The sequence below is a fragment of the Mustela lutreola genome, chromosome 7, assembly GCF_030435805.1.
Source record: "Mustela lutreola isolate mMusLut2 chromosome 7, mMusLut2.pri, whole genome shotgun sequence".
Classification (NCBI taxonomy): domain Eukaryota; kingdom Metazoa; phylum Chordata; class Mammalia; order Carnivora; family Mustelidae; genus Mustela; species Mustela lutreola.
In genome coordinates this window covers 147,909,028-147,926,336 of record NC_081296.1, presented here as the reverse complement: position 1 = coordinate 147,926,336, position 17,309 = coordinate 147,909,028, and the positions used below count along the sequence as shown (strand labels likewise).

Below are 17,309 nucleotides of genomic sequence, written 5' to 3'. Positions count from 1 at the left end.
TGAGGGTCCACAGTCCAGCTCCCCAGCAACCGCTGTTCCTGGAACTCAGGAAGGCCTGCTGCCCCCGAGCCCGCCCATGCAGGACGCATGGGGGCTGGGGGCCCAGACACAGCCCATGCGTGATGTGATGGCTCAGCCATGCTAACACCTCTTTCTCTGCAAGACAGTGAAGAGTTCTCACAAAGACGGGGGCCGTCCCCGAGGAGAGACTAAGACAGGCAGAGAGCTGCGAACTCTGAGGAAAGCATCTTTGTGGGGATGAGTGCAGTCAAGGAGGGCTGCCCGGGGGTGGGGCCAGAGAGTCAAGGCCCCGGAAACCTAGGGATCTCAGGAAAGGCAAAGCCACTTGGCGGGCCGACTTGTGTAACTGGGGTAGACCACGCTGCGGGGGGGAGCAGGGGGCCGGGGAGGGCAGGGTGCTGAGTGCTCAGGGACCTCTGACCGCCCCCCAGAGGCACAGGCATGAATTTGCTGTGCAGTCTTGGGCTGTCACTTCCCTCTCTGGGCCTCTTTCTGGAGAGAAGCCTCTGGGAGCCACTGTCCCCTCCTGGGCTATGCAGCCCTCACACCAACTGTCCAGCCCTGTGGAGCGACCCAAGACTCCTGCACGGGCTGCTACCTTGGGCTGGAATGCCCTTCTCCAGGGCCTTCCGTTGGCTGACCAAGCTGAAGCTTAGGGCCCTCCTCTGGGAGGCCTCCGGGCGGCAGGTCCAGTGCGGTACCCCCAGCCCCACCTTGGTAAAGTGACCAGGCCCACTCCTTGGCCTGTCAGTCGCATCTGCTGGGAATAACGGCCCCCAACGCCATGCATAGGCAGGGAGCCTCCCCCTCCCCCACCCAGCATTGCCCAGCCCTACCCAGGCCACACCGTCCTCTTCTCTGGGGTGTAGACTGTCCCTGGAGGACATCGGGCCAGCAGAGGTCCTTGTTTTGCAATTTGCAAGTGTCAGAAGAACAACTGGAGAGCCAGAGCCGGTGGCTGGGGGAGGTTTGTTTGTGTTGGACCCCAGGGCTCTGTGCCTTCCAGGGGCTGCCTGCCCAAGCTCACTAGCACGCTGTCCCTGGGCCATGTGCTGTCCCTGGGCCGATTTGGAGGAGGCTCCTCCTGGCTAAGGTTACTTGATGTCATTCAGATGGCTGAACGGAGGGCCCCTTGGGAACTGCACCTTCCAGGCCCTGCCCCTGGGGCACCTCCTTCCCAAACACATTAACCCCCTACTGACCGAAAGAAAGGGCTTTCAAAGCCCAGTGGGCTTGAGAGGGCAGTGGGGGCTGGGACTGCCCTTTTGAAAATTTAGACTGTGATGGTGTCATCCAACAAAGGTTTCCCAGACTTAGGCCTGGGGGCTCTGGGCACTGGGCCCTGCAGGGGACACCCCTCCAAAGGCCCCTGGGTGGGCGTTGCCTAGCAACCCTGCCAAGCATCCCCCAGGCCCCACTGGGGGCCCCTCAGCTTTTGTCCAGGGACAATCGGGGCCAAGGACAAAGGGGCTGGAGCAGGATCCAGTCTCCAAGGCCCTTCATCCTCTCTCCTCCCTCCCTGTTCCTTGCATCGAAAATACAAGAGCCTGAATGGGAACCCACTAACAAGAAGGTGGTGTCCACCCACTTTCTGAAGATCATGTGGCTTAATTTTACAGGCCAGATTTCTTGGCCATCAGGTGCCCAGGGCAGTGAAGGTCTGGGACACACTCTTCCCCCACCTGCCTGCATTTCCACCATGACAAACCCCTTCCTGGTCCCCTCACTCCACAGCCCAGAAGCAGGTCTGCTGGAAGTGGGGGTTGGGACTGTGCTCCCACCTTCCAGATGAGGAGACAGAAGCCCAGGCTGCTGAGGACCGACACCTGAGCAAGGTCCGCCCACTTGCTCCTCGGCCAGAAGGCCTGAGACTCCGCCCAGGTCAGAGGACCCATGGGGCAGGGGAACCGTCCCACGCATGTGGTCCAGAACGAGAGGCCTTGGGGCCTCAGGAGTGCTCACCCGCCTCATCCTCAGCAAAGGAGATGATGTGAGGGTAGTAGTTGTTAATGAGGCCCGGGAACACACAGGTCTGGCCTCGACCCATGCAGATCTCGCTGTACCGCCACTGGCCTGTCTCCACGTTCTCTCGAAGGGACATCAGACGCCTGCAAAGAAGCAGGAGCTGTGCAGTCATGCCTGGCAGGGGAGCCCCACCCACAGTCCATCCATGCACCCACCCACTCATGTGTTATTCATGAACCAGGACCCTACAGCATTTGCAGGATCTGGTGTAAAGTAAGCGTGCAAGGGCCCCTTGTTCCAAAAGTACTAAGGATTTCAAGACAGCGAGAGCTGAACATGAAACCAAGTGCAGGCCTTCGGAACACGGGGTCCTGGCAAACGCACGGGCCGCAACCCACAGTGCAGGCTCTCGACACTCCCCTGTAGTCTGATGGTCAGGATCCGGTGCCCTCATAAAGCTGGCCCAGCCTGCAGCCTTCCCTGGGTACCTCCTCTGCACCAGAGAAGGGCGGGGGAAGGTGACCAGCTTGTCCCCTACCCAGTCAGCTCAGCCCCAGCTGCTGACCCACGGGAGGCAGTCAGGAGCCGAGGAATTCTCCAGGGCTGGTGATCAGAAGTCCGGGCAGACTCTGGAGCAGCCTCCACTCCCACACAAGGTGGAGCTCGGGCATCTTCAGAGTATATCCATCTTGCCCTTAATTCCCTTCTCCCGTCAGTCACCAGACCCTGCTTGGACGTACCCTCCTCTGGGAAGCCCTCCTGACTGCCCCTGCACTGGGAGCCCCCAGCACCGAGCACAGGCTCCCTGAGGCTGGACTGGAATGGACCAAGCATGGGTCTGTCTCCCTGACTTGGGCGCAAGGTGCTTTCAGCTCTGTTGCCCTGACTGTGGCATAAAGCCGGACCCAGCAGAAGGGCTTGGGAAAAGCTAGCAAAATTAGTTGAATCTCTGTGGACAGGAGGCTTCAGCACTCCTAGGGGACAGCAGGAGGGGGAAAAGAGAATCAGGTACAGAGAGAGGCTTCAGGGCACCTGGCTGGCTCAGTGAGTGGAACATGTGTCTCTTGATCTTGTGAGTTCAAGCCTCATACTGGATGTAGAGATTACTTAAAAAAAAACAAAATCTTAAAAAAAAAAAAAAAAAAAAAAAAAGAGGGCTCCTGGTGGCTCAGTCAGTTAAGCATCTGCCTTTGGCCCAGGTTGTGATCCCAGTGGTCCCAAGATCAAAGCCTGCATCAGGATCCCTGCTCGGTAGGGAGTCTGCTTCTCCTCCTCCCTCTGCTTGCCACTCCCCCTACTTGTGTGCTCTTTGTTAAATGAATAAATTTTTTAAAAAGAGAGAGAGAGAGAGAGAAAGAGAGGCTTCATCTAGACCCATTCCCAGATGGAAAAGCTGAGCAGGAGAGGCAGACCCTAAGGGAAGAGGCCCCAGCACCCAGAGGCCCAGGTCAGGCTTCTCCCTCGGCCCCAGCTGGCCATGTGCAGGCCACAAACCAATCTCACAGCAGCAGCCTGCAAGAGATGGGAATTATCTGGCTAGCCTCGAGCTTCCATAGCTCCGGGTGTTTACTCCTGGGGACCCTGTCCAGGTGTCCTCATGTGGAGAGGCTAGGGTGGGAATAATTTTTTTTTTTTTTAATTTTGCTTTTTCTTTGAGGAGGCTCCACGCCCAGTGTGGGGCTTGAACTCAACCCTGCGATGAAGGGTCTCCTGCTCTACCACCTGAGCCAGCCGGGAGCCCCAGCTAGGAATAACTAGGAGCCACCAGATACTGAGCGCAAACTAGATTCCAAGTGGTGTATGTGTCTTAACTGACTCAGTCCTCCAACCCGAGGAAGCAAGTACTGTTATCATCTCCCTCTTACAGATGAGGACAGGGAAGCACGGAGAGGTGACGTAACTGACTCAAGGTCTCACAGCGACTAAGTGGGCCAGGATCCGACGCAGCAATCTCAGATACATTTTTTTTTTTTAAGATTTTATTTTTAAGTCATCTCTACCCCCAACCTGGGGTTTGAACTTATGGCCCAGATCAAGAGTCACATAGTCTACTGTCTGAGCCAGTCAGGTACCCCATGAACTTAAAAAGAAAGGAAGGAAGGAAGGAAGGAAGGGAGAGAAATCCTTACTTGGAGCCCCTGGCTGGCTCAACAAGGCACCAGGGACCCCCACAGTCAGCCCCTGGCTGGAGCCCCAGCTTCCCCCTCCCCAGCAGAATGACCTCTCCAGACTCTTCTAGAGGAATTCTCCCCAGAAACCCAGTCAGTCCGTGAAATGAGAGGCAGGTCCTGGCTTCTGGGGAAACCAGGCGGCCCAGAGTCTGTTGAGGAAGCTGTTCCTGTTGCCCCCACCTCCACCTGTGCCCTCCCTGCCCCCCAGCACCGCTGTCAGGCTTGGAGCCCATGACTGTCCGGTGGGAGGGGAAGCCCAAGGGGGCTGCACGTCAACAAGCCTCCCATCTGTGGCTGGGAGTCGAGCCTTCATGGCGCTGCTCGAGGCAGCCAGCAAGGCTCGGGAAGACTATCCGGAGACAGGGGGCGGGTTAGGCTGCTTCCTGAGATGAGACTCCCGACTTCCTCCCAGAGGAGGACACCTGCTTGGCTCCTGCTCGGAGGTCCCAGTCGGAGGGCAGCGATCATGTGCCCCCTGCGGGCACCACACACAGTGCACCCGTACCCTGCTTTCTACAGCAAGCCAGGGGCAGCAGCTGCTTGGCACCGGAGCCCATGGGCCACTTACCCACTCATAAAATCGCCAAAAATGTAGAGGCCGTTCAGGTTGGGGTACTCGCAGCCCCGGTACACATAGCCTCCGGTGACAGACTTGCCCAGTTTGTGCGGGTAGGCGAAAATGGGCAGGATGTCATCTGCAGAGAGGGGAGAAGCTGGGATGAGCTTGCCGGGCAGCCCCTCCCCCACAATGAGCGTGGTAGGTGGTCTGAGTCTAGAGGGGCAAGAAGAGGTGAAGTCACCGGGAGGGCTGGAGTTGAGGGCCCCACGGAGTCAGGAAGGAGGAAGGTGCTTAGGGCTTGGATAGGGTGGGGAAGAGAGAGCACGGGTTTGCAGGGATGGGGTGGGTAGGGAGAGCCAGGAGCAGCCCTGCAGCGCTGGGGAGGCGGGGAGAGGCAAGGGGAGATCCAGGATGGGGGTGCACCAGGTCCGGAGGCAGGCACTGGCGCACACCCCATGGCATGGGGTATGAGCATCTCCAGGAGCTCGGGGAGGTCTCGATGCGCCACGGGGGCGCGGGGGGCACAAGGGAGGCACTGAGCACAACCATGGGACGGGGGATGCAGAGCCGGGGAGGTGGGCCCCCGGGGGCGCGGTCACCGAGGGAGGCGTTGGCGCAGAGCTTGCGGTCGTAGCACTCGAAGCCTTCGCGGGCGCGCCAGCCGTAGTTGCCGCCGCGCTCCACCAGGTCCACCTCCTCGAACTTGTTCTGGCCCACGTCTCCGCAGAAGAGGCGCCCGCGGCCCGCGCCGGTTGCGGGGTCGCCGCGGTCGAACGAGCAGCGCCACATGTTGCGCACGCCCAGGGCGTAGACCTCGGGCCGCGCGGAGGGGTCGTCCACGAACGGGTTGTCCCGCGGAATGCGGTAGAGGGGGCCGCGCTCGTTGCGGTCCACGTCGATGCGCAGCACCTTGCCCAGCAGCGCCGACCTGCGGGGCGGGGGGGGGGGGGGGGTGGACAAGGCGCAGCTCGGCTCAGCCAGAGCCAGGGTTCACCCCAGGGCACCCGGGGCAGCCTACGGAAGGTGCCGGGCCAGGTCAAGGCCAGCCTAGGCTGTGGGGCCAGAGACCCTGGTTCAAGTCCTCCCTAGCTGCTTACCAGCTGGGTACCCGCATTCAGGCATGCATGCGTTCATTCATTGATTCAGCATTTCTGGGGCACCTTCTCATGTGCCAAGCAGCGGGAAGCGTTGGACATACTCACCCTCTCCTGTCCCATCTCATCCTCACCACCAACCTTTTAGGTCGGTGAGTACCACTGTGATGCCCTCTTAGAGATGGGGCAGCTGAGCTCAGAAAGGTCACATAACGTGCCCTGTTATCACACGGCTAGTAAAGGGTGGGCTGTAAAAGGTGGGCACACACAGCAGGACCCCAGAAACCCAGGCTCGAGGCCACAACACTCTTCCCAACTTCCCCATGCCTGTCTCCTCGCTGCCAGGTGAGGGTGCTCCCTTTCCCTCCTGTCTTCTTACAGGGTTGTCCCAGGGAGTGAAAACACTCCCCCAAGACTCAGATGAACAGTTTTCTTCCAACACTCAAGACAGTGACCGGAATGTGGAAGGGGTTCATTCAGTGTTTGGCGAGTGAACGGCCGTAATCGAAGTCAAGTGCAGAAGTACAGGGGAGGGCTCAGGCACGGGGAGAGAAAACGCTGCAGATCTCAGCAGGAAATGGGAGGCTGGGGTCCTTGCTTTCTCTCTCACCATTGAGGACATGAGGGGGCAGAACGGCCCCATGTCAGACAGGCCTCAGCAGCCCTTCATCGCACATGCCACACCCACCACCAAGGGGGACAACTTGCCACTCCCCCAGGCAGCTCTGGGCTGGTTGGGCCACTCCCATGGCACCAGGCAACATGAGTTTCTGGGGCCCCAAGAGCGAGGAGAGCTCTCTAGAGCACCTCCTTATCACCCGGCTCGTGTCTTCGCTTTGAGCACTCTAGTGCCCCCCCATTCCTGCCCTGCCCCACTGCTTTTCCGGCAGGACTGAGCAGTGTGCATGGCTGTGTACCCTCATTCCAGCCCAGTGTCCGCACCTCAGCCTCCAGCTCACCATCAGACGTCTCAGCAGTGCCTTCTTTAACCCTGGAAGGGGCTCCCACCCAGGAATCCCCCATGGTTAATCCCCCATTTGTGGTCTCTTATGTCTTGCTCTGAGGAGCCCCCTGACGCGCTCCAGCCCGCTGGGCACGAAGCTTCCGATCCCACCCTGAGCCCCCACGCCTCGCAGCCAGCTTTATGATGCAAGTGGGCAAAACTCATAGCAGCAAAATAATGTTTTAAGTTCCGTCCAATTATCCCCAAATCCTTAATTTCTATTTTCCCCACTACATCGCTAAACACATCCCAAACATGAGAAGGCTGCAGGGATTCTTACACTGTCACGTATGAAAGCGCACGTCATGGACTGCGAACACTTTAATTACTGTAATCAACATCACCCTCGCTATTTTTACTTTCTGGGCTAAGGAAGGTTTTGTCATTTTTGCTAAGAGAATGGAAGAGGCTGCCCTAGATATCCTCATTGACAGCGTGCGTGCGTGTGTGTGTGTGTGTGTGTGTGTGTAGGAGAAGATCGAAGATCAGCAGGCCATCTTCTCAAGCCCAGAAGTACAACAGCAAGCCTGAGCCTCAGTTTCCCAAACAGCCCTGCTCTGACCAGCTCACACTCCCCATTTGGTCTGGGAAGGCTCCCTTTCCTTCCTCTGATTCGAGCAGGGCTGGGCTGACTTCCCAGAGGCTCTCTGATGTCCTTTATCAGGCATCCGTGACAAATGGGTTCTATGCCTGCCCCTTGCAAACACAATCACCTTTCCTCCTCATGACAAGCCTCCCCCTGGAGATTATATTCTTCTCTCCAACCGGTGAGTAGAAGTGACTTGATGGGGGTCCCCCACTGGCTAGCTGCAGACTGAGCTGGGACCCCAAGCCCTTTCTACTTACTGCCCTATGCTGCATGGTTGAGGAAGGAAGTCCCCCTGCAGAACAGTATATAAACCAACCCACTGGCCAGCCCAAAGCAGAACATACTTGTTTTGAGCATTTCCGAACTTCCCAAAGGGGTCTCCGGCCATCCCGCCATCACCAGTAAAGATGTAGAGGTACCCATCATCCCCGAACAGCAGCTGGCCCCCATTGTGGTTCGAGGCTGGTTCTTCGATCTCCAGGATTATCCTAAAAGAAGACAGGCGACACCCATCAAACAAAAAAACACCAACCTCAGCCAAAAACACAAAACAAGATCACACCAATAAAACCTCTCTCTTGGATGCCATTTTGCACTTGAAAAGACTTTTCATATATTTTGTAGCAGGTGATTTTTGTAAGGGTCTAGTAGGCTGGGCAGGGATAATTCACTCCATTGTGCTAAGGAGGAACCAGAGGCTCAGAGAGGTTGAGCAACTTGTCCAAGGTCACACAGCCCATAGGTAGCAGGGCTGGGACTAGAACTCAGGTCTTCCTACTGTTCCCCACTTCTACCTCCCCAGTGCCCAAGTCACTGGCACAAAAGGTTTCTTCTTAATCATAACTACCTGCCTACCAGCCACATGAGACGAGCACTTTCTACACACACCTGTCATTCGTTGTGTACTGTAATTTCTAAGGAGGTGGGCTGCACGGGGTGGGTTGTGCTCAGTTACACACTCAAGCCCTCAGGGATCTCCTTTAAGGCCGTGGCCTTCTGCTGCATGGCCAGCCAGCTGGCTTCTGGTTAGGGTTCCAGTGGAGAGTGGAAAGGCAAGAAGACAGGAGAAGTCGCACTTCGCTGGCTTCTGGCACTGCCTCCAGAAGGGGTGGTTGCAGGAATGGGAACAGTGGCTCGCAAAGGGGGACTCTTGGGTTCCACCCAGACATCTTGGTACCAGGAGCAGCAAACTTAGCAGCAGAAAGACGTTTTCTGTTCTGATCCCCCGGGTTCTTGCAATTACTAATCTTTAGGTCACTTTGACCTTCCCCTTTTCCTTCTCCAGATCCTCCCAGTTCCTTTGTAGCCAAATCCCTGTTTGCTTAGGCTTTCCAGGATAGGTCACTGACTTAACTAATCTCTTATTAATACTGAGAAGAAAAACCAAGGCACAGGAAGGTCAAGTAACTTGAACCCAGGACTTAAGGGCTCCAGAACCAAGACTGGAAATCTCTCCATCGAGGCCAATATACATCACTTGGGGGGTGAAACAGAGCCCCAGACACCAAGTCCTCCCTGGAAAGGACAGCTCGGACTGTGAGACGTCCACCTACCACGGGGATCCCAGCCCTGGGAACCAGGACTGACAGCTGACTTGGGCAAGGGTGACCACTTGGTCTTGGCCCCTCCCTGAGCCCCTACCTCTCCCTGTGTGAGTCAAGTTAGAGGCTTGTGCTTGACAGGTCCCCAGAGGACCCTCACTGAACACTCACTCTGAAATAGACTCCTCTCTATACTGTGTGTTCCACCTTCTGTTTTTACCAGGAATCCTTTTTGAAAAGTTAGCAATGAAGCACATCCATTCTGTCCCTTTGTCTCTCGGTGTGAGCCATGTGATAACTTGGTATCTCTTGGAGAACGGGTTGCTCAGCCTCGTATCAGATAATGAGAATTATGCTTTCTCCTTTCGCTCTGGCTGTCAGGATGCTCACAGTCAAAATTAACGCTGCATGACAAGACCTACATTAGCCTTCATGTTAGCCAGCCTATTTGATTCCTTCTCCTTTTTATACTTTCAATGTCAAGATTTTAGTTTTATTAATTGTCCAATGTGCCATTATTTGCCTTTTTGCCTCAGATCAGTCCTGTTCGGCCCCTACCTGCTCTCTAAGTCAAAGACTCGGATCCTGCAAACTACATTTCCCATGCTCCTTTGCTGGCTGGCCTGCAGCTAGGGACAGCCAATGGAAGGCTCTGGCAGGAGACTGGAAGGTGGAAGGAAGGGAGAAGCCAGGTTATTTCTCCCCAGCGCCCGCGCTCACGCGCTTGCCTTCTCTCTCTCTCTGCTGGACAAGCCTTGGCCGCAGCTACACTTCCTCCCTGGCTCCACTGCCCAGACCCACTGTGTTTCCAGCTGCCTCCTGCTCTGGGGCTCTAGCAACCCCACCTTCTCACCTCGACCCTCCAGCCCGAGAGGTGGAGACAGCTTCCTCCGGGAAATTCAGGCTTACCTTACTTCCTCCCCAGGTTGCTCTTTCATTTCTAATGCCTGAGGAACTAATTTCCAGTATCCAGTCCTGCCTGTTGACCTACTACTTGGCACGGGATTTATTTTCCTGTCGGACCCAGACTGATGCAAATGCCCTTCATGGGGGGCACAGATAATACACAGAGAGCGGGCTCACGTTGAGGGGGCTGAATACACCTGCTGGGGTGGGGGGGCAGAGGATCCGGGGGAGGGGAAGTGGAAGGTGGAGCTCAGGAGACAGACACACCGGGATTCCAGCTCTGAGGCTTCCCGCTGTGTGGCCTGGCCGGTGTTTCACCTCTCCAAGCCTCCACTTCCTCACCTGGGAAATGGGGAGCCTACTGCTACCCTCATCGGGCGCTAGGAGAATCGAATGCAACAAACCACCCGCAGTGGCTGATCCAGAAGTCTGGACATGATCCTGGGGTGCCGAGCCCAAAACACGGGCTCAGCCCCCCTCACCGGGTGTGATGGAGGGTTTAAGACCGGTGCAGGTCCACCCTGTGCGTACCGGCCCCCGCCAGCCCAATCCCAGCCCTGCCCCCCTCCCCGCCCCGGCGGGGCCCCTCCAGGGAAAGCACCTCTCCGAGCCGTGGTCCACGGTGTTCACGTCGTCCGCGGACACCCGGAACTCGCTGATGCGGATCCATTCGTCGAAGCCGAACCCCACGGAGTAGTAGACGTAGAGCTTGCCGTTGTGCCGGAAGCTGGGGTGGAGGGCTATGCCCAGGAAGCCCCGCTCGTCGCCCTCCCAGGGCGAGGTGAGCACCGCCCGGCTGATGTTCAGGAAGGGCTTCTCCAGCCGCGAGCGGTTGGGCAGGTAGGCCCACACCAGCCCCACCTGCTCGGCCACGAAGAAGCGGTGGGTGCCGTCCTGTGCGTGCACCATGGCCACGGGGTTGCGCAGCCCATTGGCCACTTCCTCCAGGCACAGCTGCAGGCAGCCCTTGGCGTCGGCCACCACGCGGCCCAGGTTGGAGTTGAGGTTCTCGTTGACCAGCAGGTAGGGGAAGCAGTAGTCCACGTCGTCCAGCGACAGGTAGCGGCAGAACTTGGCCCGGTTGCCCTCCAAGGCCCAGAGCTCTCGGTCAGGCGACAGGTGGCGGAACAGGCCCCGACACGTCTGCCACATGTCCAGACAGTAGTCCTCGCAGAGCCCGGGCACAGTGCGCAGGGGCGTGGACGGGTCCTCGGCATCGTAGAGGTGGGCCGCGTACGGCGAGCATTCCTGCAGGGACAGGGCCAGCCCCGGGATGCTGTGGGCAGGTGCATACCAGCTGCGTGACCGCTGGCCCGGTACCCACCTGCTAGAGCCTCAGGCTGCCAGCCTGTAAAGTGGGGACAACGCCATCTGTCTAGCAACACGGGAACTCTCCTCGCTGGCTGCAACCCTCACCCTCCTGTCCCCTTACCCTCTTCCCCTTGCCCTATTGCTTCTGTCGGCACGAGCAGCCACAACCATTACTACTACCGCTAGCGGCAGCAGCTGACCTTGAGCCCCTACTGGGCGCCAGAAAGGGTCTGAGACAGTTTTACATACGATGCCCCAGCCCTATATCGGCGTGACTTACTCCCCACTTAAGGGACAGCTCCTCAGAGAGCACACATCCCCCACCCCAAGTACCTCTTAGCCTCCGACTCTGCTTAAACTGCCCCCCACCAAGAAACCCCAAATAAAAAACCTTACCAGGACTCGGTATCATAATAAAACTTAATGTGTCTGAGTGTTTACTGTCTATCTTCCTTGGAACCTAAATCCTACGAGGGCAGGTGTTTTGTCAGTCTGGTCACTGTGTGTCCCAGAACCTCACAGTGCCTAGCACAGAGCGGGGCCAGAGTGAGTGCTTAGGGCGTGTGCTGGGCACTAACTTACCTGACCTGCCCTAGACAGTGAACGGGCGCTCCTTCCTCCATTACTCAACCTTCACAAAGGCCCACGAACGGAAGAGTGCTGCAGACGGGGGACTGAGGCACAAGTCCCCCCGCAGTGTCATTCAATGCCATTCGGTCAGTGCGGAGGGGTAGGGGTTTGGTCTGGGGTCAGCCCCGCCCTCCCCAGCTCTGAGGAGTCTGTCTTGTGGCAAGCTGGTTACACGCCTGCCCACGTGTCCCACCCCCCTCCCCCACCGGCCCCAGCCCTTTCTTCCTCCCTTGCTCAGAAACCTCAGGTGGGGTCTTGAGCTGACCTCTTGCTCTGGGGGCAGATGGCGCAGCCACCCTCGGCCTCCCTGGCCCCTGCTGAGGGTCCCCCACTGATGAGACACTGGGGGCCCCACGCAGTACCCCTATGGGCACGATCTGGAATATGGAGCGTTCATGCCTCCTGGGGCCAAACTTTGAGCCCTGGGAGGAGGGAGCTGATGGATAAAGTGTTCTGCCCTCCACCCTGTCCAGCAGAAGGTCCTGATTCACGGTGGGGATGGCTTCTTCGAACCACGCTCCCCCTCTGCTGGCTGGGCCAGGCTGGGTTCCAGCAGGAGGCCTCCAGGGACAGGAGGGGGCAGACTGCCCTCTGGCGTGTGTGTTCAGGCCCTGGGCCAAGGGTGACGCCCTCCCTTTCAACGACTGTGGTCACACCACGGCCTTGTCCTCCTGGCACATTAGTGCTACTGTGAGGCTGAGGGCCACTTGGCGACGTGTGGTTGGTCTCTGGTCAGCCACTGTCCCGGGCCCAGACACGAAGACCACGTTTCCCGTGTCACCCTTCGCTGATGAGGTCGCTACGCAGTACCATCTCCCTCACGGCCCCCGGGAGCCTCCCACATGTCCGGCCAGCAGCTCTGGCTGGGCTAGGAAGGGTCGGCACGCACACACGCCTCACTTAATTTTTGCAAGGTAAGGTCATTGCGACTCCCATTCTATAGATGAGGAACTGAGGCTCTAGGAAGGCCCTGTGCCAAGAAGTGGTTACACCAGGGCTCAGACCCAGCCCTCATGACTCCTGGACCGCCGCTCTCCCCGGATTAGTGAGCAGTGTTTCCTTTAGCAAGCACTGACCGGACGGACACAGACTATGTGCTAGACACCGTCCTCAGCCCCAGAGACATGACAGGACTAGAAGAGACTTCTAGAAGCCAGTCTGAGTGCCCTCCACTGGTCAAAGCCCAGCCCAGAGCTAGAGAGGGAGCAAAGAGGCCTCCAGGGACAGCCAGGCTGGAATTTGAGCCTCCACGCACCCAACGCTGGGCCTGGCAAGCCCTTACTCGTGGCCTGTGTACTCTTACTTAAACACAATGCAAACTTGGTCCTCAGACCCAAGCAATCCAAAAGCAGGACAGGACAGGGGAGTGTCGTGATCACTGCTGGCAAGGACAATCAATGGAAGAGGCAGGAGAAAACCCAAGAAAAACTGGTACAGTATCACACTGCTCAGCCGCCTGGGCCATTCAGCGTGGAAGCAAACAGCCTGCTGCCCAGAAACAGCCACTGTGGGCTTGGGGACATCCGTGACTCACCGCCCTGAGTCCCCAAAATTTCTATAGTCTACACCTGTTCCTTAGGAAGGCTGAGACCTTGCACACGGTGTTCTCTTGGGAGGATACTTCCTCCTCTCCCATTTCCACATCTGGCAAACTCCTATTTATGGCTCCAGGCCTAACTGAGAAGCCTTCTCGGACTCCCCCCCACGCCCTCCCAGGACTCCCACCCCTAGCCCTATTGCATGCTCTCCAGGCTCTCTGCCCGCACCTCAGACACAACATCATCAGAATGTAACTGTGGCTTGTGGGGTGAACTTTCCACTTGTGCTGGCACCTCCCCATGGCGAGAGAGGACTCAGCCGGTCTGTCTGCCTAGGACTTGATTATCTCTTGGTATGTCTATCTGTCCCGCAGACTATGAGACCATCCAGCACACAGTGGGGCTCCAAGAAAACAGGCAATATGAGAGAGTTATTAAGGGAAGGGCTTTGGAGTTAGAGTGTACTGCAAACTGAGTTTACTATTCCCTGTGTGACCTTGGGCAAGTTCCTTAACCTCTCTGCGCCTGTGTCATCGTCATCCGTAAAAGGAGAAAGGAATTCCAACCTCATAGTTGTTGGGAGGAATAAATGAGATGATGCATGTGTTGTTCAGTAAATGCTCAAACTAGATGAACTCTCAATGTTTCCTCTTCCAGGAAGGCTTCCCTGACTTTTCCAAGGAAAGTACAGCCTTTGTCCCCATGCCCCATAGTGTTCAGTCACCCTTGGGAAGGCTTTTATGTGTTCTGATAAGATCGGTGTGTCTGTCTCCTGACTTGAACAAGGGGACTTTTGAGGCTGGGCTTGTGACTTGCCAACTGCCTCTGGGCCCAGGACCCAGCACAGGGCCAGGTCCTAACAGGCTCTGGGGAAACGTTGGTCCAGTACATGTGCCTGCAGGAGATGTTCCACATAGATTTCCATCAGAAACCAGATTGGATGACTTCTGGTTACACAGAGAGGCAAGCTCAGTTATCCAGGAAGGTCGTGGTGTGCACACTAGGAACCTGGGGGCCATGTGTCCCAAGCTGCCTTTTTTCCTCTTGATGACACAGGCATTGGCTGGATAAGGGCGAAGCCCTCAGAAAGAGTCTGAAGGGGCCACAAGGGACAGTCACCCTCCAGCTAAGGAGCCATTCTGGGCGCCTGAAGGAGTTGCAGGGGCCTGACGGGGGGCAGGCTCTGGAGGGGACTGTGGGAGCGAGCATGTTTCCATGGGACCCCGCCTCCCTACGGCAGATGCGAATGCTTCAGTGTAAATAAGGCCCGTGGCCACCTCCCAGGGTGGAAATCAAGAGGTGATGAATCCAGACAGGGCCCTGGCTCACAGGCATCATGGGCCTCCCCCGAGCACTCTCCTGCCCTCCCTGCCAGAGAAACTGTGATCCAACCTCCACTCCCATCCAAGTTCACTCCAGACGTGAGGTCACTCTCAGAGACGCCTGGGGTAAAGGGCTAGTGGCCATTCCACCACTGGTTGCCCAAGGCCAAGCCCTGCTGGGAAGATTCTCAAGGAAAGAGGAGAGCCTCCTGCAGCGAGGGGTAGAAGGACTGACCCTTCCCTTCCTCCTCCTAGGATCCGCCCACCTGATTTGCCCTGCTGAGCCTAGCATGTAGTAAGTGCTCAATTACCAAATGTGGCGTAGCTACATGAACCAGCGTGTGACCACAGGGGGAAGGGCCGGGTTCCAAGGCGCCCCCAGGCTAGTGAGACAGATGCTTGACCAGACCATTCTGGCTCCCCTGAGATGCCCAGCACAGGGGCTTTGCACTCTGGTGCTCCCCAGGGCTCCCTTCCTCATCCACTCCCAGGCCTTCTTATTTCTGACCCAGATGGCCCACTCACATGGCACCGAGTGTGCGCCAAGTGCCCAGCATGGCCATGCCTGAGCTGTGTGACCACTGAGCAAGTCCCTGTCTCTCTGGGCTTTTTCTGAATTGGCCTCTGGGCCCCACTGCGTCCCTGCCTAGGGCTGAGAAGCCACTGAAGGCCAAAGAGGCACTAGAGAAATCCCACCAGAATCCTCCACTGAGCCCTGAGTATGTGCCCTTTAGTCTGTGTGGCAACTCTGAGGGACGGCTAGGAGTGCCCCCATTTTAAAGATGATGCAATGATGTGCCGTGGTGACCTCCCCACGGCTGCAGAGCCAGGAAGCGGCAGGACCCAGATCAACCCAGTAAGCCTAACTCCAAGCCTGCCCTCCTGCCCTTCCCCCGGCTGGCTGCAGGCTGTCAGCGAGGCTGCCTGGCAAGACACTTCCACCCAGGTCTCACTGCCTGGACAGTGGGCCAGGGCCAGCCTAAGGGCTTTCTGGCCTCGACTCCATTTCCCCAGGGATTCTGGTCAGTCACTCCAGAATCAGACCCATGCAGGAGGAAAAGGAGCAGCCAGAGCACAGTCCTGTGGGGGCAGAAGCAGGGGCTCTGCCCTCAGAGGGGATGGGACTGAGAGGTTAACACCAAAGGGATATGTCCCTCAGGTGGTCTGAAAGGATGAGAGCCCCTCTGCCTGGTGGGGGCGCTCCCAGGGAGGGTACAGCAGGAACCGGTGGGGGCGGGAAGGGCCAGAGACGTCGCCCTGGCTCACCCAGGGTGTGAGCGCCCCTTACTTGGTCCAGGAAGGGGGCGGGGGCTCTGAGATGGTGTCCTCAGGGCAGGGGAGGGGTCCTCACTGGGAGCAGCGTCCCCCATACTCCTCTACAAACCCAAGTCTAGCTCATCACCCCGCTCCCTGCTCCCCGCAGGTCCAGACTGTTCCCGCCTCACCAGGGGCAGGGGGGGCGGGTAGGAAAGCATTGAGAGGGACAAAGCCTTCCCATCCTGGTAGCCCCATAAGGGCGGGGCTCCTGGAGGCCGGGACACTGAGGGGCTGACTTCAGGAGGTCCCGGAACAGAGGGGACCCCCGAACTCCAAGGGAGCGATGACATCGGTGTGTCTGGTCCTCTTGCTTCCCAAGGGGAAACTGAGGCCGGGAGAATGTCTAAGTCACGAAACTAATGAATGGCAAAGTCCGGCTCCCCGCCCCGCGCGGGATGACCCCGCCCGGGGCCCGCGGTTCCAAAGCCCGCCGCCCGCCCTCTATCGCCGCCCGGCGGGGGCTGTCCCCGGCGCCCTCCCGCCCGGCCACCGAGGCCCCGACGCGCGCCGGCTCACCTGGCACAAAAGGTCGAGCGCGTAGCCGGCGCACGCGGCCCACTCGGCGGCGTCCACGCGCGCCGCCAGGGCTCCGAAGCGGCCGGCCAGCGCCGCGTCCTGCTCGGGGGTGCAGCAGCCGAAGGCCGAGTACTGCGCGCAGAAGCGCAGCGGCTGCGGCGGCCGGAAGGGCGGCCTGAAGTCCAGGCACTGCGGGTGCGCCGCCGCCCCGAGCGCCCGCAGCGCCAGCAGGGCCAGCAGCGCCCCCGGCCCGGCCCGCCCGCCCGCCATGCCGCCGCCGCTCCGCCCCGGCCCGGCCCGGCCCGCGGAGGAGGAGGAGGAGGCGGCGGCGGCGGGGGGCGGGCGTCCCGGCCCCGCGCGCCCCGGGAGCCCCGGGGGGGCGGGGGGAAGGGGCCTCGAGGTTGGGGACCGGCGCGGCTGGGAGGACACCCCTGGTCGGGAGACGCCCCGGCGGGGTTGAACGAGGAGGGGCGCGGCGCGGAACTCGGAGCTCGGCGCCAGCTCTGTTCCCGCTGTTCCAGCGGCCCCTACCTCCAGGACCGGGAGCCTTTCTTAATACAATGGCGACGGCCTGGCCTCGAGCGGCCCCAGGTGCAAACGGTTTCCCGGTTCCGCCCAGGCGGCGGCTTCCCAACGCCCCCGGACCCCCGACCCCCACCCCCGGCCCGCCCCCGCCCCTGGCGCTATTTAGCCCAGGAGATGCGGAGACTCCGTCCTGCCGACTGGGCCGGGGAGGGACACAAGGGAGCCAGTGGCCGGGAATTCTCACCGAATCACTTAAAAATAGGAGTGCGACAGGGGAAGGGGCAGGCGTGCTGCCCGGGAC

At 58.8% G+C, this 17,309-nt stretch overlaps 1 protein-coding gene across 1 annotated transcript in view; it reads right to left on the bottom strand.

Annotated features, from left to right (window-relative positions):
• The window catches only part of HHIPL1 (HHIP like 1), a 33,146-nt gene extending 16,378 nt beyond the window's left edge, over positions 1 to 16,768 (bottom strand). The window contains exons 1-6 of the mRNA XM_059183087.1: positions 16,484 to 16,768; positions 10,451 to 11,097; positions 7,747 to 7,890; positions 5,316 to 5,644; positions 4,726 to 4,852; positions 1,984 to 2,129 (exon numbers count right to left, since the gene is read on the bottom strand). Of these exons, the coding sequence (XP_059039070.1) occupies positions 1,984 to 2,129; positions 4,726 to 4,852; positions 5,316 to 5,644; positions 7,747 to 7,890; positions 10,451 to 11,097; positions 16,484 to 16,753 (1,663 nt within the window). The 5' untranslated portion in view covers positions 16,754 to 16,768. The remainder of the gene's footprint in view (positions 1 to 1,983; positions 2,130 to 4,725; positions 4,853 to 5,315; positions 5,645 to 7,746; positions 7,891 to 10,450; positions 11,098 to 16,483) is intronic.
• Between the last annotated feature and the right edge of the window lie 541 nt (positions 16,769 to 17,309).